Raw genomic sequence first — 25,779 nt, forward strand, 5'->3', positions numbered from 1 at the left:
GGCGATGGTGTAGGGTGGGTCAGATTAGGGGTTAAACTATTTATTTAGTTGCGGCGAGGTCCGGGATCCGCAGGATAGGGGTTAATAACTTTATTATAGAGGGCGGCGGTATGGGGGGGCAGGATAGGGGTTACTAGGTAGAATGTAGGTGGCGGCGGGGTCCGTTAGCGGCGGTTTAGAGGTTAATACATTTATAAGAGTTGCGGCAGTTTAGGGGTTAATAACTTTATTGAGTTGCGGGGGGCTCCGGGGGCGCCAGTATAGGGGGTAGAACAGTGTAGTTAGTGTGGGTGCTTAGTGACAGGCTAGCAATAAAGCTGTCAAAAAGCCGAAGAGCAGCGAGATCGGATGAGTGATAACTCTCACAGTCCGCTGCTCATCGCCCCGTACTTGGTGCGCCGCTTTTTGACAGCTTTTTTGATAACTTAGGCGAAATTTTTAAGGTCCACGGTGGCGATGGCAGGCGAGCTTAGGCGGGCGTATTGGACCGGCGAAGGCAGGTAAAGTAGACACGTTGATAACTACCCCCCATTGTCTGCTTTAGAAAGTTTATCATGACAACTAACACAAACTACAGCTGGAGGAACAGTTATTACAAGTTTACAACAAATGCACTTAGCTTTGATAGAACCGACATCAGGCAGCAGGATTCCAGTAGTAGATTATGAAACAGGGTCAGTTTGAGACATCTTGCAACATGTAAATAGAAATAAACAACATATAAAGCAAAATGATCAATTTCCTTATATGACAGATTCAGGAATGGGAAAAAACGCAAACAGAATAAGCTTCTGGAAACCAGAAGCAAAAATAAATAATGACTTAAATAATGTATGATGCCCACAATTGACAAAATATTTTTTGGCGCCAAAAACGTCTGCAACAAACATGAGCGTCATAGATGACGCAACTATGTTAAAACTCTCGGCGCCAACTAATGACGTCATAACGTCAACAAACGTAATTCTCGCACCAAAAAAGTCTCGCGCCAAAAATGACGCAATAAATTATAGCATTTTGTGCTCCTGCGAGCCTAACAGCCCGCAATTTAGAAAGAAAGACAATTGAAAAATTTTCAGGTAAGAAATTTTTTTATTCATATGCATTTCCCTAAAATGAAACTGACAGTCTGTAAAAAGGAAATATATACTATAATTAACCTGAATCATGGCAAATATAAGTATAAAAACATATATTTAGAACTTTACATAAAAAGTGCTAAACCATAGCTGAGAGTGTCTTAAATAAAAGAAAACATGCTTACCAAAAGACACTCATCTACATATAGCAGATAGCCAAACCAGTACTGAAACGAGAATCAGTAGAGGTAATGGTATATAAGAGTATATCGTCAATCTGAAAAGGGAGGTAGGAGAAGAATCTCTACGACCGATAACAGAGAACCTGAACCATGAAATAGATCCCGGTTAGGATGACCATTGCATTCAATAGGTAATACTCCCTTCACATCCCTCTGTCATTCACTGCACTCTGAGAGGAAAAATGGGCTTCAGCATACTGAGAAGCGCATATCAACGTAGAAATCTAGCACAAACTTACTTCACCACCTCCATACGTTTGTAAAACTGAATTGTGGGTGTGGTGGGGGGTGTATTTATAGGCATTTTGAGGTTTGGGAAACTTTGCCCCTCCTGGTAGGAATGTATATCCCATACGTCACTAGCTCATGGACCCTTGCCAATTACATGAAAGAAAGAAATAATTACTGTATAAATATTAACACTCTGGTTCCCAACGTATGCTACTCTATATGCAAGAGATAAGTTGGCGTTTGTTCAGAAATAGAAAACTTGCATGACTTTGCCATTGGTTTTTGGTAATTAGAAAGCTGCTAACTTCTATTATTCCCGGCAGTGAATGGGTTTAATCAGGTAGCTTGTAAGGTTAATGTTAGCTTTAGTGTAGAGATTCCCCTCTCACCTGACACCTCCTATCCCTGATCCCTACTTGATCTTTCCCAAACAGAAATCTAACCCTCCCTCACCCCCCACTGGTCACTACCATCTTAGATACTGTCAAACAGTCTGCCGATATAAAGTTTGAAGACAATAAAAAAAAATAAAAAATTTTTTTTTTATTTTTTAACATTTTCTGCAGTGTAGTATCCCCCTTGCCCTCAAACCTCCCTGATCCCTCCCAAACAGTTTCTCTAACCCTCCCTCCTCTAACTATGTCCGCCATCTTCAGGTACTGGCAGCTGTCTCAGAGTACCTATAAAATGTAATTATTTATGATTTTTTTTTTTTTAATTTTTTTTGTTTTCAAAAGAGTTTTATTGATACTTGTAAAAATATAACATTGACATTGCTCCAATGGTATTCACAGTAAAGTTAACATTCAAATAAAAGAGGTTTCTTTCCTATTTGTCATATAGGACTTTTTATCCATAAAGCAAAAAAAACTTATAAGTTCCTACATATATTCGATACAATTCAGTTATTACAGAGGTTGCACACTAAGAAAAAGAGTATAGAGATGATACGTAAAAGTAGAGAGAAAAAAAAAAAATTAGGCGGGGGGGGGGGGGGCAGAAGAAGGAAAATTTCCTTACAAAGTTCCATTCCAAATTGCCAAGATCATTTCATGGGTGTCTAATTTTTCAATTTTAAGATAATGATATCTCTCCAGGGTAATTAGTTCAGATACTTGTTGTTTCCATTCTTCTATTGAAGGCACACATTGTGTCTTCCATCTTTTAGGTAAAAGTTTTTTCACGCTCGTTAACATTATCAGTAGGAGTGCCAACTTGGCAGGGTCTATTATTTTGGGTAGTTGGCAAAACAATATACTTTCAGGTGTGTTTGGTATGTTTACGCCCAGTATTTCTGAAATGTGAGAGAAGATTCCCTCCCAGTACAATCGCAGTCTGGGGCAATCCCACCATATATGGAGGAGTGAGCCATCCTCCCCACAGCCTCTCCAACATCTATTACTCAGTGAGGGATATATTTTATGGAGTCTAGTGGGGGTAAGATACCAGCGGCATAAGAATTTTAAATGAATTTCCTGAGTGGTGGCCGATACTGAGGATCGTTTTGTAAGCGCGAAAGCTTGTGCCCAAGCGTCGTATTCCATTTCCCGAGTTAGCTCCCTATTCCAAGCTATGGTATATGATGGTAGTGTTTTGAGATCTGCCGTAGAAACTAATTTATATAGAAGGGATATTAAGTGCCCAGGAGTGGTTGTTTGGATACATAATTTTTCGAATGTAGTGAGCACTCGTCCCATTTCCTTCCTGTGTTTGTGGTGCAAGATAAAGTGTAATAATTGGTTGTATTTGAGCCATGAGGAGGAAAACATAATTTATGCTTACCTGATAAATTTATTTCTCTTGTAGAGTATCCAGTCCACGGATCATCCATTACTTGTGGGATATTCTCCTTCCCAACAGGAAGTTGCAAGAGGATCACCCACAGCAGAGCTGCTATATAGCTCCTCCCCTCACTGCCATATCCAGTCATTCGACAGAAACAAGACGAGAAAGGAGAAACCATAGGGTGCAGTGGTGACTGTAGTTTAATTAAAATTTAGACCTGCCTTAAAAGGACAGGGCGGGCCGTGGACTGGATACACTACAAGAGAAATAAATTTATCAGGTAAGCATAAATTATGTTTTCTCTTGTTAAGTGTATCCAGTCCACGGATCATCCATTACTTGTGGGATACCAATACCAAAGCTAAAGTACACGGATGATGGGAGGGACAAGGCAGGATTAAACGGAAGGAACCACTGCCTGAAGAACCTTTCTCCCAAAAACAGCCTCCGAAGAAGCAAAATCCAGCTGTCCAGCAGTCTCATAGGCTAGGCATATTATGCTCCGAAGCCAAAAGGAAAGAGAGGTTGCCGAAGCTTTTTGACCTCTCCTCTGTCCAGAGTAAACGACAAACAGGGAAGATGTTTGACAAAAATCTTTAGTAGCTTGTAAGTAAAACTTCAAGGCACGGACTACGTCCAGATTATGTAAAAGACGTTCCTTCTTTGAAGAAGGATTAGGACACAATGATGGAACAACAATCTCTTGATTGATATTCTTGTTAGAAATCACCTTAGGTAAAAACCCAGGTTTGGTACACAGAACTACCTTATCTGCATGAAAAATCAGATAAGGAGAATCACATTGTAAGGCAGATAGCTCAGAGACTCTCTGAGTCGAGGAAATAGCCATCAAAAACAGAACTTTCCAAGATAAAAGTTTAATATCAATGGAATGAAGGTCTTGTGTGGAAGGGGTTAAGAAGACTCCTAGGTACTTGAGTTTATGTTGGGATAGTGATATATTATGCTCTGCCTTCAGCTTTTGAATATGATGAGTCTGAGTGTTAATATTCAGAAATCAGCCAATCAGAATCAAGTTCAATCCGATTGGCTGATCCAATCAGCCAATCAGATTGAGCTCGCATTCTATTGGCTGATCGGAACAGCCAATAGAATGCGAGCTCAATCTGATTGGCTGATTGGATCAGCCAATCGGATTGAACTTGATTCTGATTGGCTGATTCCATCAGCCAATCAGAATATTCCTACCTTAATTCCGATTGGCTGATAGAATCCTATCAGCCAATCGGAATTCGAGGGATGCCATCTTGGATGACGTCCCTTAAAGGAACCATCATTCTTCAGTTGGACGTCGCCGGAAGAAGATGGGTCCACGGTGGAGGTCTTCAGGATGGAGCCGGTCGTCATCGGATGAAGATAGAAGATGCCGTATGGATCAAGATGGTTGCCGGTCCGGATCGCCTCTTCTTCCCGGATAGGATGAAGACTTTGGAGCCTCTTCTGGACCTCTTCAGCCACCGGATGATGGATCGCCAGCCCCCGCTTGGGTTGGATGAAGATTTTGGAGCCAGGACGGATCGGTAATACCTGGTGAGGTGAAGACAAGGTAGGATGATCTTCAGGGGCTTAGTGTTAGGTTTATTTAAGGGGGGTTTGGGTTAGATTAGGGGTATGTGGGTGGTGGGTTTTAATGTTGGGGGGGGTATTGTATGTTTTTTTTTACAGGCAAAAGAGCTGAACTTCTTGGGGCATGCCCCGCAAAGGGCCCTGTTCAGGGCTGGTAAGGTAAAAGAGCTTTGAACTTTAGTAATTTAGAATAGGGTAGGGCATTTTTTATTTTGGGGGTCTTTGTTATTTTATTAGGGGGCTTAGAGTAGGTGTAATTAGTTTAAAATTGTTGTAATATTTTTCTTATGTTTGTAAATATTTTTTTATTTTTTGTAACTTAGTTCTTTTTTATTTTTTGTACTTTAGTTAGTTTATTTCAATGTAGTTATTTGTAGATATTGTATTTAATTAATGTATTGATAGTGTAGTGTTAGGTTTAATTGTAGGTAATTATAGGTATTTTATTTAATTAATTTAATGATAGTATAGTGTTAGGTTTAATTGTAACTTAGGTTAGGATTTATTTTACAGGTAATTTTGTAATTATTTTAACTAGGTAGCTATTAAACAGTTCTTAACTATTTAATAGCTATTGTACCTGGTTAAAATAATTACAAAGTTGCCTGTAAAATAAATATTAATCCTAAAATAGCTACAATGTAATTATAATTTATATTGTAGCTATATTAGGATTTATTTTACAGGTAAGTATTTAGCTTTAAATAGGAATAATTTATTTAATAAGAGATAATTAATTTCGTTAGATGTAAATTATATTTAACTTAAGGGGGTGTTAGTGTTAGGGTTAGACTTAGCTTTAGGGGTTAATACATTTATTAGAATAGCGGTGAGCTCCAGTCGGCAGATTAGGGGTTAATAATTGAAGTTAGGTGTCGGCGATGTTAGGGAGGGCAGATTAGGGGTTAATACTATTTATTATAGGGTTAGTGAGGCGGATTAGGGGTTAATAACTTTATTATAGTAGCGCTCAGGTCCGGTCGGCAGATTAGGGGTTAATAAGTGTAGGCAGGTGGAGGCGACGTTGTGGGGGGCAGATTAGGGGTTAATAAATATTATATAGGGGTCGGCGATGTTAGGGTAGCAGATTAGGGGTACATAGGGATAATGTAAGTAGCGGCGGTTTACGGAGCGGCAGATTAGGGGTTAATAATAATATGCAGGGGTCAGCGATAGCGGGGGCTGCAGATTAGGGGTTAATAAGTGTAAGGTTAGGGGTGTTTAGACTCGGGGTACATGTTAGAGTGTTAGGTGCAGACGTAGGAAGTGTTTCCGCATAGCAAACAATGGGGCTGCGTTAGGAGCTGAACGCGGCTTTTTTGCAGGTGTTAGGTTTTTTTTCAGCTCAAACAGCCCCATTGTTTCCTATGAGGGAATCGTGCACGAGCACATTTTTGAGGCTGGCCGCTTGCGTAAGCAACTCTGGTATCGAGAGTTGAAGCTGCGTTAAATATGCTCTACGCTCCTTTTTTGGAGCCTAACGCAGCCTTTATGTGGACTCTCAATACCAGAGTTATTTTTATGGTGCGGCCAGAAAAAAGCCGGCGTTAGCTTTTCGGGTCGTTACCGACAAAACTCCAAATCTAGCCGAATGTATGTACAATTTAAATCAACTTTTTTCATTTTACTTGCTTCATTCTCTTGTTATCCTTTGCTGAAAGAACAGCATTGAACTACTAGCAGCTAGATAAACTTATCTAGTTAGCCAATCACAAGAGACAAATGTGTGCAGGCACCAATCAGCAGCTAGCTCCCACTAGTGTAGGATATGTGCATATTCTTTTTCAACAAGAGATACCAAGAGAATGGAGCACATTTGAAAGTAAAAGTGAATTTGAAAGTGTCTTGAAATGACATGCTCTATCTGAATCAGGCAAGTTTCTTTTTTGACTTTCCTATCCCTTTAATGATATATAGGGCTAGACTTCGAGTGGTACTCTAACTGTTGCACACAAGCAGAACAATATGCTGTATCACTGTTCTTTGTGCGAGTTGGTAGACACGCACATATTACAGGTTGAAAGTAAACACGTTCGCTTGCGCGCAATTGAATTTAAAGTGCATTGGGATCGTGCAACTGTTACACGAGGCAAAAAAGTTGCACAAAACACATAAAAAATAAATTAAAAATTACAGTTACACTCATAACACTGTCTAATAAAATTATTTTAAAAAAAAATTGCAATAAAAAGTTATAAGGGCTCAAAGACATGAGATTTCAGGTGCTGGAAAATAGGGCTGCAAAGAGCTTTAACACAGAGATCCATAAATATACATGTCTATATGTGCATATGTATGTTTATATGTATATATGTGTGTACATACAAATGCATGTATTTATATGCATATCTATGTTACATACAGTATGTATGTTTATATGTATATATATATATGTGTACATACAAATGCATGTATTTATATGCATATCTATGTTACATACAGTATGTATGTTTATATGTATATATATATATGTGTACATACAAATGCATGTATTTATATGCATATCTATGTTACATACAGTATGTATGTTTATATGTATATATATATATATATATATATATATATATATATATATATGTGTACATACAAATGCATGTATTTATATGCATATCTATGTTACATACAGTATGTATGTTTATATGTATATATATATGTGTACAGACAAATGCATGTATTTATATGCGTATCTATGTTACATACAGTATGTATGTTTATATGTATATATGTGTGTAAATACAAATGCATGCATTTATATGCGTATCTATGTTACATACAGTATGTATGTTTATATGTATATATGTGTGTACATACAAATGCATGCATTTATATGCGTATCTATGTTACATACAGTATGTATGTTTATATGTATAGATGTGTGTACATACAAATGCATGTATTTATATGCGTATCTATGTTACATACAGTATGTTTATATGTATATATGTGTGTACATACAAATGCATGTATTTATATGCGTATCTATGTTACATACAGTATGTATGTTTATATGTATATATGTGTGTACATACAAATGCATGTATTTATATGCGTATCTATGTTACATACAGTATGTATGTTAATATGTATATATGTGTGTACATACAAATGCATGTATTTATATGCGTATCTATGTTACATATGTGTGTTTATATGTATATATGTGTGTACATACAAATGCATGTATTTATATGCGTATCTATGTTAACACTTACTCTAAAAAACTTGCGCTAACTTACTGATTCAATAATAGGCTTATAAATACACTAAAAAATACAGTATCTCTCACACCAATATAAAATAATATTTGTTATCTATAGTGCTTTTATATATTTAAAAATCTGTGATTTGCTTTTCTTCAGTAATGTTTACCAATACATTTGTTGTACATAACTTTATTTGGTATTTATTATCACTAGTTCATTTCATTCGCAGCCTTGAGAATTACCAAAAAATTAAATGTAATATTTCATTAAGTAAAAAATGTTATATATATAAAATCAATTCGATAGAAATAATTTCTTATACATATACTGATATTATCTCACCTTAATGTCTCTGGGAGTATGGTAGAAGTGTAGTATTCACTCGTTGTTTCTTTAACTTTATATCAGGATCTCCCCAACTTCCTTGTGAGTGTGGTGCAGCTTCACAGTTCACTGAACTTTGCAGAGTATTTCAGAATCGATAGTACTATAAAACAAAAAGAAGAGAGAGCGCAACCACGACTCAAGGTAAAAGTATTTAATTCCACTTGCGCATATGCATATACGGCACTTACAGGATTAAAAAAATTACAAGCGTCTCTTAAGATCTCACACAGTCCCCGGTCCTCCGGTCTCGATCAGCTGTAGCTGTATACTTGCTCGTTTCCGTTTCCGGCGTGTGGACTTGGTATTTGTTCCTTTACTCGGTGCAGGAGTTAATTCAAACTTTCCTTTCCAAATACTATTATTCGACTGGATCAAGTCTTCTGCAGACTTTTTCAAGACTTCTGGTCAGTGTGTGTCAATAGTATTTGGAAAGGAAAGTTTGAATTAACTCCTGCACACAGTAAAGGAACAAATACCAAGTCCACACGCCGGAAACGGAAACGAGCAAGTATACAGCTACAGCTGATCGAGACCGGAGGACCGGGGACTGTGTGAGATCTTAAGAGACGCTTGTAATTTTTTTAATCCTGTAAGTGCCGTATATTCATATGCGCAAGTGGAATTAAATACTTTTACCTTGAGTCGTGGTTGCGCTCTCTCTTCTTTTTGTTTTATAGTATCTATGTTACATACAGTATGTATGTTTATATGTATATATGTGTGTACATACAAATGCATGTATTTATATGCGTATCTATGTTACATACAGTATGTATGTTTATATGTATATATGTGTACATACAAATGCATGTATTTATATGCGTATCTATGTTACATATGTATGTTTATATGTATATATGTGTGTACATACAAATGCATGTATTTATATGCGTATCTATGTTACATACAGTATGTTTATATGCATATATGTGTGTACATACAAATGCATGTATTTATATGCGTATCTATGTTACATACAGTATGTATGTTTATATGTATCTATGTGTGTACATACAAATGCATGTATTTATATGCGTATATATGTTACATACAGTATGTATGTTTATATGTATCTATGTGTGTACATACAAATGCATGTATCTATATGCGTATCTATGTTACATACAGTATGTATGTTTATATGTATATATGTGTGTACATAGAAATGCATGTATTTATATGCGTATCTATGTCACATATGTACACATATATAGACATATAAGTGCATTGGAGCCTTTTCCAGTCAAGTATCTTAAAACATCAAAAATCATATCTATGCGATATTCATATTTAATAATATGTTAAACTGTGTATTTGCTGTAAATAATTCACATTCCAATGTTCTTCACATAGGGGAATATGTTCTATGCATTTTTAAATAGATATTCCTATATAAATATCTGTATATATCTATATCTATATATATTTATTTTTATATATATATATATATATATATATATATATATATATATATATATATATATATATATATATATATAACATATATAACATATGTGAAGAACATTGGATTGTGAAATATTGATATTTCATGTGGAGTTAGCACATCTTTGTGAAACACAATTTGTGCCCAAATAGGGTGTAGGTTTTGTACCCACTTTTTGCACTCTATTGATGTCTATGGGGGAATACGTTAACGCATTTGCCATATTCAAAGTTCAGCTTTTGGCTTGCGTGAAGTTAGCCCTCTTGAGTAAAAATTTTACTTTCAACTTCAAATACGTGTGCTACCCGATGCACAAAAAAGCTGACTTCTAACAGAGTTAATGCACTAGTGGAAGCGCAAACTACCACTCCACTCGTGATCTAGCCCTTAGTAATCAAAAGACACTAATGCAGATAATAATATTAATAATCAAAGCTTTTTATTTTTTCACTAGATTGTCCCTTTAAGTTAACTTTATAACGTGTATATTTTTTATTCTATTATTCTATAAATGAGTTACATTTAATATGATATTCAGTCTGTGTTTTATGGCATTTTGATCATCCAGTTCACAACCTTCCCCTTGACAACAGAGCATTTTTTTCTCTAGTAGTCATTAAAGAACTTTGACCCCATTTAAAAAAATTCAAAGAAATCAATTATATGATGCTAAATTATTTTTACGCAACACTTTATCTTTGCAAATCTAACAGAGCTTGAGTATCGTGGGTTTTGTTTTTCTTTTCTTTCAAAATATGCAAATTCATTTAGCAGTTTAAAAAATAAGAGAGTAAATAGTTAAAGGGCCATAATACCCAAATGTTTAAACACTTGAAGGTGATGCAGCATAGCTGTAAAAAGCTGACTAGAAAATATCACCTGAACATCTCTATGTAAAAAAGAAAGATATTTTACCTCAAAAGTTTCTCAGTAGCCGCATACCATTGTAAAGGACTTTTAAGCAGCAAATCAGTATGTCTGTCCCGGGACAGCGGAAGGAGCGAGCATTTGTGCACACTCATCTTATTTCCCTATTCAGTGTAAGGAAGTTTACATTGAAATCTCATGAGAGTTAAGTGAAATCTCATAAGATCACAGTAAAAAAGTTCATGACCTCAGCACTGCTGATGCCATTTTTTAATTTTTTTTTTTTTTTTACCTGCAGCTGAGCAGCAGCTGCATATAACTTTTTACACAGAACTTACTCTGCTGAGCTGAGGAGATTGTGAGGTAAAATATCTTCCTTTTTTACATAGAGATGCTCAGGTGATATTTTCCTTTTTACAGTTATACTGCATCAGTTTCAAGTGATTTAGCATATGAGTATTATGTCCCTTTAAAGCTTAACCCCTTAGTGACCAGAGCACTTTTCCATTTTCTGTCCGTTTGGGACCAAGGCTATTTTTACATTTTTGCGGTGTTTGTGTTTAGCTGTAATTTTCCTCTTGCTCATTTACTGTACCCACACATATTATATACCGTTTTTCTCGCCATTAAATGGACTTTCCAAAGATACCATTATTTTCATCATATCTTATAATTTATTATAAAAAAAAATTATAAAATATGAGAAAAAAGTGGAAAAAACACACTTTTTCTAACTTTGACCCCCAAAATCTGTTACACATCTACGACCACCAAAAAACACCCATGCTAAATATTTTCTAAATTTTGTCCTGAGTTTAGAAATACCCAATATTTACATGTTCTTTGCTTTTTTTACAAGTTATAGGGCCATAAATACAAGTAGCACTTTGCTATTTCCAAACCATTTTATTCAAGATTAGCGCCAGTTACATTGGGACACTGATATCTTTCAGGAATCCCTGAATATCCCTTGACATGTATATATTTTTTTTAGAAGACATCCCAAAGTATTGATCTAGGCCAATTTTGGTATATTTCATGCCACCATTTCACCGCCAAATGCGATCAAATACAAAAAATCGTTCACTTTTTCACAAACTTTCGGTTTCTCACTGAAATTATTTACAAACAGCTTGTGCAATTATGGCATAAATGGTTGTAAAATTTTCTCTGGGATCCCCTTTGTTCAAAAATAGCAGACATATATGGCTTTGGCATTGCTTTTTGGTAATTAGAAGGCCGCTAAATGCCGCTGCGCACCACACGTGTATTATGCCCAGCAGTGCAGGGGTTAATTAGGGAGCTTGTAGGGAGCTTGTAGGGTTAATTTTAGCTTTAGTCTAGTGTAGCAGACAACCCAAAGTATTGATCTAGGCCCATTTTGGTATATTACATGCCACCATTTCACCGCCAAATGCGATCAAATAAAAAAAAAAGTTCCCTTTTTCACAAACTTTTTGTTTCTCACTGAAATTATTTACAAACAGCTTGTGCAATTATGGCATAAATGGTTGTAAATTTTTCTCTGTGATCCCCTTTGTTCAGAAATAGCAGACACATATGGCTTTGGCGTTGCTTTTTGGTACTTAGGCCGCTAAATGCGCATCACACGTATTATGGCTAGCAGTGAAGGGGTTAATTAGGTAGCTTGTAGGGAGCTTGAAGGGTTAATTTTAGCTTTAGTGTAGAGCTTAGCCTCCCACCTGAAACATCAGACCCCCTGATCCCTCCCAAACAGCTCTCTTCCCTCCCCCACCCCACAATTGTCCCCGCCATCTTAAGTACTGGCAGAAACTCTGCCAGTACTAAAATAAAAGCTATATTTGGGCTTTTTTTTTTTTTTTAAAAGAAAAGGCATATTTACATATGCTGCTCTGTAGGACCCCCCTTTAGCCCCCAACCTGACTGATCCCCCACCAAACAGCTCTCTAACTCTCCCCCTCTGTCTTAATGGCCGCAATCTTGGGTACTGGCAGCTGTCTGCCAGTACCCAGTTTAGAATAAAATTGCTTATATTTTTTCATTTTTTCCCCTTTTCTGTAGTGTAGCTCCCTGCCCCACCAAAGACCAACCCCCCACCCCCTCCTAGATACATTCAATTTATATATTTTTTAAATTCAAATACCCCTTTCTCAAACTTTTCAAACTTTGATTTTCTGTAGTGTAGCGTTCCCACCCGCTCCCGCCCCGTGCACGCGCCCGCCCGCCGCCCCCCCCGTGCACGCGCGCGCGCGCGCCCTGTGCGCGCCCCCATCGGCCCTGCCCCCGATCCCGCCCCCCTCTACATTACCCGGCCCATCGATGGCCGCCCACCCGCCTCCCAAGTCGGCTCCCACCCACCAACGATACCGGATACGGAGTGGCTCTCTCTGCATCGGATGGCCATCTAGAGTTATTGCAGGATGCCTCCATATCGAGGCATCACTGCAATAACCGGAAAGCAGCTGGAAGCGAGCAGGATCGCTTCCAGCTGCTTTCCACACCGAGGACGTGCAGGGTACGTTCTCAGGCGTTAACTGCCTTTTTTTGAGGACGTACCCTGCACGTCCTCGGTCGTTAAGGGGTTAAATGGTTAAATCATGTTTTTTTGTGAACCAGGGCTGTCTAATATCCAATGCTGGAAGTTTATTCATGTTCTATCAACTATAGAGAGTCATTATTCTTACTGACGTCCTTAAAGTTCACGAGAAGTGGGCTCATATGTAATCATGCAGGAAGCAATTTGCAGCACTCCTGTAACAAGCTGGGAGTGTGACTTGACTTCATCCTCATACATCTCTGAAATTGTCTGTGTATATGACCAACCCAGATAAAACCATTATATGACAGGTCATATAAAGCTTTATAGTAGCAACTTGATACCAAATATTTTTATCGTCTCCTTACGCTTCCAAGTTTGTGAACATTTCTATTCTGCATCAGAATTAATATTGACGTAAATAGTACTGGGAATGAATGTATCATACTCAGATAGGTAAAGCTTTATTATAGGCATGTGCATTTGTTTTTTTTTTTACAAATACAAATTTGTTAGGGAAACATGGATATTCACGAAAAGAATATCCAAATGAATGGATACTAAACGTTACCTTCTTGAGAAAGATGTCCAAAGTGCCCTTATCCTGGTCTGCCATTGTTCCAAATGTCTCATCCTCATTTCCATATTGTATGAAAAAGTCTATAATTTTGTTATCCAACTGTTTATCTTCATCTGTTGCTGTTAGAGTAGTGATTAACCTCCCTGGTTCTGTATCCTCCAGAATAGTAAATGGTTTAAACTGGATAAAATAAAAGCCAAGACAGTGTATTATGAGAAATGTGATCTTGTTAATTAGAATTCCTTCAGGTCACATGATTACTAAAAACTAACAAAACAAAACAAAAAATACTTTATATGACAACTTACTGGATATGAAACGTTTTTTTCTTTCTTTCATGATTCACACAGAGCATGCAACTTTCTAATTTACTCCTATTTTCAATTATTCTTCATTCTCTTACTATCTTTATTTGAAAAGCAGGAATGTAAGCTTAGGAGCCAGACAATTTTTGTTTTAGCACCTGGGTAGCACTTGCTGATTGGTGGCTAAATGTAGCCACCAATCAGCAAGTGCTAACCAGGTGCTGAAGTTGCTTAAAATTCCATCCTGTATATGAATCATGAAAGAAAAAGAATACTGCCATTATTTATTATGCCTTCATATTAGGTAATTTTGCTCTGAAATTTGTAACTCCAAGGCTAACTCTGCTACATATATTTTCTTGATTTGGCTTTATTAGAACAACACACTTTTTACTAACATAATAAAAGTGGCTATCTTGTCAGCTGCAAACTGGAATGGTTCCTCCAAATAAGGAAAATGTTGGGTGGAATTTAGCAATTGAAAAACTATTTCAGGAATCAAGACGTTAATTTGTTTTTAAACTGTTTAGACTTGGATAATATGTTATTCTATAGAAAGACAACAGAAATGTCTTTTAACTACAAGATAATTAGAGTCCCTTTACCTTATCATTTGAAATAGCTCAGCCAATGGCCTAATGAAGCGAGTGACTCCAAAAACATGCTAGGAGGACCATGGGCATCTGAAGAAAGTTTTTCAGGGTGGTGGTGGTGGTGGTGGGGGGGGGGGGGCGGACAAAAGATATACCCAAACAATATACTGTTTGTGTATGTATATATATATATATATATATATATATATATATATATATATATATATATATATATATATTTATATGTATATATATATATATATATATATATATATATACACAAACAAAACAGGGACTGCACTCTTAGACTGGACTGGGTACACATCCCATGACCCAGCAACATGCTCAGCAATGGGTGCTCTATGACACTCACAGGAAGCTGTGCTGTCTCCAGAGTCACAGGCAGTTAACCCCAGACAAGTCTGGGTGCAAGGTCCATAAGGAAAATTAAAAACATTACAAAACAAATTAATACAACACACAGAGAAAGTCCAGCACTCACTTACAAGCTCTCAGCTAAGATTAAATGCAAAAATAGAAGAGTTAGTTACCGCATCTGGCCAAATGGGAGAAGTTCAGGTACCACGTCAAGGTCCCTTCCAAAACCTGGGTCCCTAAACCAGCCAAACAATGCAAGCTCTCAACCAAACAAACTAGGAACAAGTGAAGGGTGCACAGGCTTAAGTAAACACCCTAAACATACACAAAACATAGAAGGGGACTGCACTCTCAGACTAGACTGTGAACACATCCATGACCCTGCAACATGCTCAGCCCTGGGTGCTCAATGGCTCTCACAGGAAACTGTGCTGTCCCCAGAGTCACAGACAGTTAACTCCAGACAGGTCTGGATGCAAGGCCCATAGGGAAAATTACAAAACAAATTAATACAACACACAGAGACAGTCCAGCATTCACTTACAAGCTCTCAGCTAAGATTAAAAGCAAAAAGGGGCAGGGTTAGTTACCGCATCTGGTCAAATGGGACAATCCCAGGTATAAAGTCAAGGTCCCTTCCAAAACCTGGGTCTGTAAACCAGCCAAACAATGAAAGCTCTCAACCAAACAAACTAGGAACAAGTGAAGAGTGCACAAGCTTATGTAATCACCCTAGACATATACAAAACATGGAAGGGGACTGCACTCTCAGACTGGACCGGGTACACATCCCATGACCTTGCAACATGCTCAGCCCTGGGTGCTCCATGGCACTCACAGGAAGCTGTGATGTCCCCAGAGTCACAGGCAGTTAACCCTAGACAGGTCTGGGAGCAAGGCCCAGAAGGAAAATTACAAAACAACTTAATACAACACACAGAGAAAGTCCAGCACTCACAAGCTCTCAGCTAAGATTAAAAGCAAAAATGGAAGGGTTAATTACCGCAACTGGCCAAATGGGACAAGCCCAGGTACCAAGTCAAGGTCCCTTCTAAAACCTTGGTCCCTAAACCAGCCAAAAAATGCAAGTTCTCAACCAAACAAACTGGGAACAAGTGAAGGGTGCACATGTTTATGTACTCACCCTAGACATATACAAAACACGGAAGGGGAGTGCACTCTCAGACTGGACTGGGTACATATCCCATGACCCTGCAACATGCTCAGCCCTGGGTGCTCAATGGCACTCACAGGAAGCTGTGCTGTCCCCAGAGTCACAGGCAGTTAACTCAGACAGGTCTGGGTGCAAGACCCATAGGGAAAATTACAAAACAAATGAATACAACATACAGACCACTTTGTCCGAAGCCACTGATGAAGCGGAGAAATCCGAGAAACGCGTAAGGCCACATCTACCTAACGCCACATCTACCTAACGCTACTGAACGCTGTCAGCTTGTTTCAAGCTGTGGGAAGATACTCTCGCTTGCTTTCAGTTAGATGCTGGAGCACAAACTGAGCACAAACGAAGATCTGTCCTAGGAAATACTAATTTTGTGAGAAGAGCAAGTTTGAGGAACGGCTATCCCTTGATGAGTGACAGTACACTTGGACTCAGTACAGCGAGACGTTACAAGCACAGTGACACTTTGTGAGTCGGAGAGACTAAATCCTTACATACGCTTACATACCTCATATTGTTTGAGGGTCTATCCTGTGAGTAGGCACCCTAAGGGGTTGGATTGTTTTTGTTTTATTATTTGAACTTTGATATTATTAAAGATACTCACTATGAGGAGTATCTTTGTGCGCTTCCTTTTTTCATTTTTATATATATATATATATATATATATATATACACAAACACATCAGGGTTTTAAAATTATCCCAAAATACTACTAGTCCCAGTTTACAAGTGCTCTATACATTTTGAAGACACTATATGCTAAACTTTAAAGGCATATGAAAGTCATATTTTTAAGTCACTTTTAAATTAACTTCCATTTTCAAATGTGTTTCATTCTCTTCATATACCTTGCTGAAAATAAATATGCACATATCCTTAACAAGTAGAAGCTAGCTGCTGATTAGTGCCTGCACAGACTTGTCTCTTGTGATTGTCCAGTAGTGCAACGCTGTTTCTTCAGCATATAATTAAAATAGAATTAAGAAAATTTGATAATAGAAATAAATTGGAAAGTTGTTTAAAATTATGTATGTTTTATCTATATCATGAAGGAAAATGTTGGAGTTTCATGTCCCTTTAATACACTATCATACATTTCTTGTATGCACTCAGATACTGACACACACACAGAAACTCACACATACTGACACACTGTCAGGAGGGAGACTATCTCCTCCTATCATTCAGGACTGAAACCAAGTGGCAGGAGAAACAGATAACAGAGTAAGAGTGGTAAGACAATTCCGTAGTCAGGGCAGATAGAAGTACAGGTAGTCAGAGGAATAAGCCAAAGTAAAAAAACAGGAAGTCAAAACTATTTGAAGGGAAAAAAGGGACTCAAAAAGAGGTATCAGGAAACAAAGCTTGGTCTCTGAAAACAGGCAGAATAACCTAGCACTGGGTTAGGGGAAGTGCCTGGCTTATAAAGCCTGCAAGGACCAGGAATGCCCTCATCACCCTGACAACCAGAGAGCATCAGAATTAGACTACCAATAAAACCTCTGCTAAAGGAGGGTGTGTCCTCTAGACACTCCCCGCGCTAATCAGGCGTCCTGAACGTGACACCCACTACTGTCATGCGCCCGCATGTGTGCCCAGGCACTCGTGACTTTAAAAGTGCAGGTACTAGTGCGCGCGCACATGTGAACTCGCGCACGGCCACCATACCAGTAATGCAAGGATGCCGGGAGGACACCGGGTACCAAGGTCAGAAGGTTCCTCCCGGTCCAATGACACACACAGACGCTCACACATCCTGACACACAATGAAACACCCAAGCTTAGTTTGTATTGATGCAGCAAGAAATATCAGGAGGTTGGCTTGGAGCTAAGTTTTGACAATATTTAAATGTTTTACCTACAATATATATATATTTTTATATATATACTGTATATATATATATATATATATATATATATATATATATATATAAATCGATTGTGGGAAACGGCACTTGCCAAATAAACATCCACCAGGTGCTCGGCAGGGCAAAATACACACAGTAGAATAGAACTGGGTCCAACGGACGGCCTCCGTTGTTGAATGTGATCCAAGAACAGCCGGCACACAGGAATTTTTCAAAGATCCGATTTATTAAGCAAAAGAGAAACCAGACGTTTCGTGAGCCTTTCTCAATGGTATACAGACCGTATAATGTGAACCCCAAGACACCACCCCTAAATACCTACCCTAACCTAAGTGACAGCCAATCAGCTTGCACGGCTGCGCCGCTCGTTCCCGCGCATACTAAACTCACCTGGACATTCAAGAACAGCTGATTCCCGGCAAGCGCGTCATGACGTCATCACGCCACACCGCGCTGCATGGAAATATCTGTGTCACAGGTATCCATGGCAAACATCGGGTAAACAAATACCTCCGGTTACAATGGAGATGCGTGGGAGAAGTCGCGAATGCAGCCAAACACCCGATGGGCACAAGTGTAAAGTGACAAAGTGGTAACCAAAAAATGGGCCATAAGTGGATGCCCTATTCAAACAACAGTGAAACAAATTTTACATATAAAACAGGTATCTATATTATTGGATACAGGGTAATTAACCACATAACTGTAGAAAATGGCTTATTCCGCTACATAAACCCAAGGTTCAACAAATAACACAGCCCTCTATACCCAATATGGTATCAGGGCATGTGGGGTGTAGCAAGCAAACATAACCCAAATATGGTCAAAATGTAGTGCATTAACATTGTATTGCATCATACTCTAGAGGAGTAGGTAGAAACATATCACAGCAGGATGACTCCCATAGTGTCCATATTTATTTATAACAGCAGCCAAAGTCTATGTTGGCATTCAGTCCCCGAGGTGTTACTGTGTCCAGGGTGAAAATCCACCGAGCCTCCATCTTCAACAATGCTCGTCCTCTGTCCCCACCTCGCCTATTTCCCAGGGACATCCTCAATTAATATTACCCGTAGTGAAGCGACACTATGGCCCGCTTCCGCAAAGTGGCTTGCCACTGGCTGTTTTGACCGTCCCTTATCAATGGCCTGACGGATCGCCGTCTTGTGATTGGCCAGACGTTCCTTGAACGGTGTCACTGTTTTGCCAACGTAGTATTTGGAACATGGACAGATAATGGCATAAATCACAAATTCCGTGGAGCAGGTAAGTCTGTGCTTAATTTTGTATCTCTTGTTGTTGTGGGGATGTTGGAAGGTGGTCCCTGCCAGGAGGTTGTTGCATGTAATGCAACTGCCACACTTGTAGCAACCTGGTTTTCCTCTGGTCAACCACATCTGTTTTTCGTAGCAGTGCGTAGGGTCACTTAACACCAGCAGATCCCTCAGACTACTTGCCCGTTTATATACCACTCTTGGTTCCGGCATGTCCATGAAGGGAAGGCTTGTGTCCTTGAACAACATTAACCAGTTCTTTTTAATCACATCCTGCGCCAACCTAGACCCTGGGGTGTAAGTTGTTATGAAGTTCAATCGCTTAGGTTGTTCATTCCTAATTCTTTTAGAAGTAGCCGAGTCTTGAGTTAGATCCAGTGCCTTACAGCATTGTTGTTCTATGAGCGTTGGTGGATAGCCCCTCTCCAGACATTTTTCAGACATTTCAACAAGCTGTTTCTCCTTACGGGAGTCATCCGTGTTGTTACGGACATCCCGCAGGAGTTGAGAGGAACTGACACCTTCCTTTTGAAATTTGGGGTGGAAACTATGATAGTGGAGAATGGAATTTTTGTCGGTCGGTTTCTTAAACAGAGTTGTTTCTAATCTATATCCCTTCATAGTTTTTACCTTAAAAATGTCTAAATCCAAAAAGTGGATTTTATCCCTGCTGTGTTCCATTTTAAATCTGATGGTTGAGTCAAGGGAATTCAATTCATCAACCCATTTGGCAAGACTCTCTGATGTGCCATTCCAAACCAGAAAGACATCATCTATATACCGTCTGTATAATCTGATGGGGTTCTGTCTAGAGAAAAAATTGTATTCCTCATACATCGCCATGTAGAAGTTGGCATAGGATGGGGCCATGTTCGACGCCATCGCTGTGCCCATAGTCTGTAAGAAATATTTATCCTCAAAACGAAAATAGTTTTTCTCTAGACAGAACTCCAACAGGTGTAGAAGAAATTCGATAGGGGGGCCCGTGTACATATGGTTGTCAATTAGGATTCGTCTTACCATGTCAATACCATGGGCATGGGGGATCACGGTATATAAACTTACCACATCCATCGTGACTAAAATGTCACTTTTGGTCAAGTCATCCATACCTTTCAGCAGTTTAATTAATTCTGAAGAATCTTTCAAATGTGCTGATGTGTTCTGTACTACTGGTTGGAGGTAGAAGAACAGCCGGCACACAGGAATTTTTCAAAGATCTGATTTATTAAGCAAAAGAGAAACCAGACGTTTCGGCTCTACCGTGAGCCTTTCTCAATGGTATACATACCGGATAATGTGAACCCCAAGACACCACCCCTAAATACCTACCCTAAGCTAAGTGACAGCCAATCAGCTTGCACGGCTGCGCCGCTCCTTCCCGCGCATACTAAACTCACCTGGACATTCAAGAACAGCTGATTCCCGGCAAGCGCGTCATGACGTCATACCACAAATTGAAATTTATACCTAGAGGGTTTAGGGTAAAAAACATCCCCACTTTGGGTAGAAATAACATTGATTTCTGTAGAAGATGGTGTGGCATCTTAAGTAAGTGTTCCCATGATCTTATGCTGTTGGTGATAGAGGAGGTTTCTAAGCTTAAATCTAATATTAGAAAATAAATTGATAAGGTAAAAGACTCTCTGCTGACTATTCTCACATCTGACACTACTACTGACTGGATCACTAAACTTAAGACCCAAATTGATAAGTACAAACAAGACCTCCTGACCTTCAAAAATAAAAAATTTGTGAAAGTTGAAAACGACTACAGAGAGAAGAAGGTGTACAGTTGGTTGTTTGGGAGGGATAATTTTTGGACTGGACGTAGGAGACAGCCCTTTAACAAAAATAGACAAATTAACCTCACTACAATGGACAGCAGTGGGGGTGACTCATCAGAAGGTGAGAACCAGACCCCTAGCGTCAGTACACATAGTGGAGTAACCACACGCTCTGCCCAGAAGCCCCCTTTAGCCGTTGGCCCAGAGGTGAAAACCTCAGGAGGGGGAGGGGCAAGATGAAAAAAACAACAACACCAGAAAAAAACACAATAGTTTATAATTTAAGCAAATGCCCCCTTACCTGTGACGAACTAAAAATATTGAACAAAGGACTATCCTTTATACCTACCCCACCCTGTGATTTATTTGACCTGCTGGTTGATATGGGGAGATTCCAAAGACAACTAAAGCTTAAAGATTTTTTTAAAGATTCTGAGGAATATACCCCTAAACCTTTCAAGATGAAAAGTACATTTGAACCCAGTAACACCCATTCATCAATCAAAACGTTTCACCAAATTTGCACCACCTCACTTATAGAATCACATAAAAGCCTACCCATGTCTAGGGATAATCTGACAGGTGGAGAGAGGCGGGCCATTAAATCTTTGTCCACTGACAGGGATATAGTCATTAGGCCAGCGGACAAGGGTGGTGCTACTGTGATACTTGACTATTCACAGTGCAGAGGGGAGGCGTACAAACAGCTACAAGATACTGATACATATCGCCCACTCCAATCCAATCCGACATTACTGTTCAAAAAACAAATTGATTCATTCTTATGACTGGCCCTCCAGGCAGGTGTCATTAACTATGATGTATTGGGATTTCTTACGGTAGAGCATCCGATTTGTCCAATTCTCTACCTACTACCGAAGATACACTAATCGCTTGAGGACCCCCATGGCAGACCGATTGTTTCTGCCAGGGGATCACTCATGCAACCACTGGCAGAGTTTATTGACTTCTACCTCCAACCAGTAGTACAGAACACATCAGCACATTTGAAAGATTCTTCAGAATTAATTAAACTGCTGAAAGGTATGGATGACTTGACCACAAGTGACATTTTAGTCACGATGGACGTGGTAAGTTTATATACCGTGATCCCCCATGCCCATGGTATTGACATCGTAAGACGAATCCTAATTGACAACCATATGTACATGGGCCCCCCTATCGAATTTCTTCTACACCTGTTGGAGTTCTGTCTAGAGAAAAACTATTTTCGTTTTGAGGATAAATATTTCTTACAGACTATGGGCACAGCAATGGGGTCGAACACTGCCCCATCCTATGCCAACATCTACATGGCGATGTATGAGGAAGACAATGTTTTCTCTAGACAGAACCCCATCAGATTATACAGACGGTATATAGATGATGTCTTTCTGGTTTGGAATGGCACATCAGAGAGTCTTGCCAAATGGGTTGATGAATTGAATTCCCTTGACTCAACCATCAGATTTAAAATGGAACACAGCAGGGATAAAATCCACTTTTTGGATTTAGACATTTTTAAGGTAAAAACTATGAAGGGATATAGATTAGAAACAACTCTGTTTAAGAAACCGACCGACAAAAATTCCATTCTCCACTATCATAGTTTCCACCCCAAATTTCAAAGGGAAGGTGTCAGTTCCTCTCAACTCCTGTGGGTTGTCCGTAACAACACGGATGACTCCCGTAAGGAGAAACAGCTTGTTGAAATGTCTGAAAAATTTCTGGAGAGGGGCTATCCACCAACGCTCTTAGAACAACAATGCTGTAAGGCACTGGATCTAACTCAAGACTTGGCTACTACTAAAAGAATTAGGAATGAACAACCTAAGCGATTGAACTTCATAACAACTTACAACCCAGGGTCTAGGTTGGCGCAGGATGTGATTAAAAAGAACTGGTTAATGTTGTCCAAGGACACAAGCCTTCCCTTCACGGACATTCTGGAACCAAGAGTGGTATATAAACGGGCAAGTAATCTGAGGGATCTGCTGGTGTTAAGTGACCCTACGCACTGCTACGAAAAACAGATGTGGTTGACCAGAGGAAAACCAGGTTGCTACAAGTGTGGCAGTTGCGTTACATGCAACAACCTCCTGGCAGGGACCACCTTCCAACATCCCCACAATAACAAGAGATACAAAATTAAGCACAGACTTACCTGCTCCGTGGAATTTGTGATTTATGGCATTATCTGTCCATGTTCCAAATACTACATTGGCAAAAGAGTGACACCGTTCAAGGAACGTCTGGCCAATCACAAGACGGCGATCCTTCAGGCCATTGATAAGGGACGGTCAGAACAGCCAGTGGCACCCCACTTTGCGGAAGCGGGCCATAGTGTCGCTTCACTACGGGTAATATTAATTGACCATGTCCCTCGCCATAGGTGAGGTGGGGACAGAGGACGAGCATTGTTGAAGATGGAGGCTCGGTGGATTTTCACCCTGGACACAGTAACACCTCGGGGACTGAATGCCAACATAGACTTTGGCTGCTGTTATAAATAAATATGGACACTATGGGAGTCATCCTGCTGTGATATGTTTCTACCTACTCCTCTAGAGTATGATGCCAATACAATGTTAATACACTACATTTTGACCATATTTGGTTTATGTTTGCTTGCTACACCCCACATGCCCTGATACCATATTGGGTATAGAGGGCTGTGTTATTTGTTGAACCTTGGGTTTATGTAGCGGAATAAGCCATTTTCTACAGTTATGTGGTTAATTACCCTGTATCCAATAATATAGATACCTGTTTTATATGTATAATTTGTTTCACTGTTGTTTGAATAGTGCATCCACTTATGGCCCATTTTTTGGTTACCACTTTGTCACTTTACACTTGTGCCCATCGGGTGTTTGGCTGCATTCGCGACTTCTCCCACGCATCTCCATGGTAACCGGAGGTATTTGTTTACCCGGTGTTTGCCATGGATACCTGTGACACAGATATTTCCATGCAGCACGGTGTGGCGTGATGACGTTCTCTCTGTAGTCATTTTCAACTGTCACAAATTTTTTAATTTTTGAAGGTCAGGAGGTCTTGTTTGTACTTATCAATTTGGGTCTTAAGTTTAGTGATCCAGTCAGTAGTAGTGTCAGATGTGAGAATAGTCAGCAGAGAGTCTTTTACCGTATCAATTTATTTTCTAATATTAGATTTAAGCTTAGAAACCTCCTCTATCACCAACAGCATAAGATCATGGGAACACTTACTTAAGATACCACACCATCTTCTACAGAAATCAATGTTATTTCTACCCAAAGTGGGGATGTTTTTTACCCTAAACCCTCTAGGTATAAATTTCAATTTGTGGTATGACGTCATGACGCGCTTGCCGGGAATTAGCTGTTCTTGAATGTCCAGGTGAGTTTAGTATGCGCGGGAAGGAGCGGCGCAGCCGTGCAAGCTGATTGGCTGTCACTTAGCTTAGGGTAGGTATTTAGGGGTGGTGTCTTGGGGTTCACATTATCCGGTCTGTATACCATTGAGAAAGGCTCATGGTAGAGCCGAAACGTCTGGTTTCTCTTTTGCTTAATAAATCGGATCTTTGAAAAATTCCTGTGTGCCGGCTGTTCTTGGATCACATTCAACAACGGAGGCCGTCCGTTGGACCCAGTTCTATTCTACTGTATATATATATATATATATATATATATATATATATATATATATATATATATATATATATATATAATATATATATTATTATTATTATTTTTTTGAAGAATCATGTGATTACATCCACATATCCATACTTATCATTCCCTGTTCGTTTATGCCAGAGGATATGCACTTATGCAGCTTTCATGTACAAATACTGTATGGGAGCAGGTTTTTCTGTACAGTAACACTGTGACAGCCATCTTGCAAGCTTTGCAATCAATTGTAAAGGCAAATCCTTACACATTCCTTAAACTGCACACAGATGTGCTAGATATGATGCAGGTGGAGTATGGGCCCCACCAGGCCTCCTCCATAAAGATGCTACTGTTGACTGCAGGGCCAGATGGGCTCCCTAGAGGTCTCATGTGAGACATCTGAGATCCCTGTAGTTATGCCCTTGCTGTTGTTCCTTGGAATAATTATTAAACAACACAGGAAGAACTGACAGACTCAGCTGCAAGAAACTTCAAATGAGTGAAGATTAAGGATAAAATTCATCCAGGGGTAAACTCAAGGCTAAGTTCCTTATAAAGGCATCTTCAATCCCTCCCTTAAAATCAATTACATTACAGTAAGTAGTAGGGACTAGTTGTTACGGTATCAACAGATATCAAGGGTTAATACCAGATGAACGATGTCCTGAATATGGGATCAGCAACTCACAACCCAGTTCCCCCCTCAAACATGAGACCAGGCTCCACATTGAAGGTAAAAACAGAATGCACTTTATTGAAGGCTATATGCCCAGTATTTATGCAGGTCTGACCCCAGATGGGGGGTTGAA

The 25,779-nt window shown here is 39.2% G+C and overlaps 1 protein-coding gene across 1 annotated transcript in view; it reads right to left on the bottom strand.

Moving 5' to 3' along the window:
- CDH16 (cadherin 16) overlaps positions 1-25,779 on the bottom strand; it is a 577,454-nt gene that overhangs the window by 329,626 nt on the left and 222,049 nt on the right. The window contains exon 11 of the mRNA XM_053719204.1: positions 13,915-14,103. Within this exon, the coding sequence (XP_053575179.1) occupies positions 13,915-14,103 (189 nt within the window). The remainder of the gene's footprint in view (positions 1-13,914; positions 14,104-25,779) is intronic.

This window comes from Bombina bombina, chromosome 1 (genome assembly GCF_027579735.1).
Source record: "Bombina bombina isolate aBomBom1 chromosome 1, aBomBom1.pri, whole genome shotgun sequence".
Classification (NCBI taxonomy): Eukaryota; Metazoa; Chordata; class Amphibia; order Anura; family Bombinatoridae; genus Bombina; species Bombina bombina.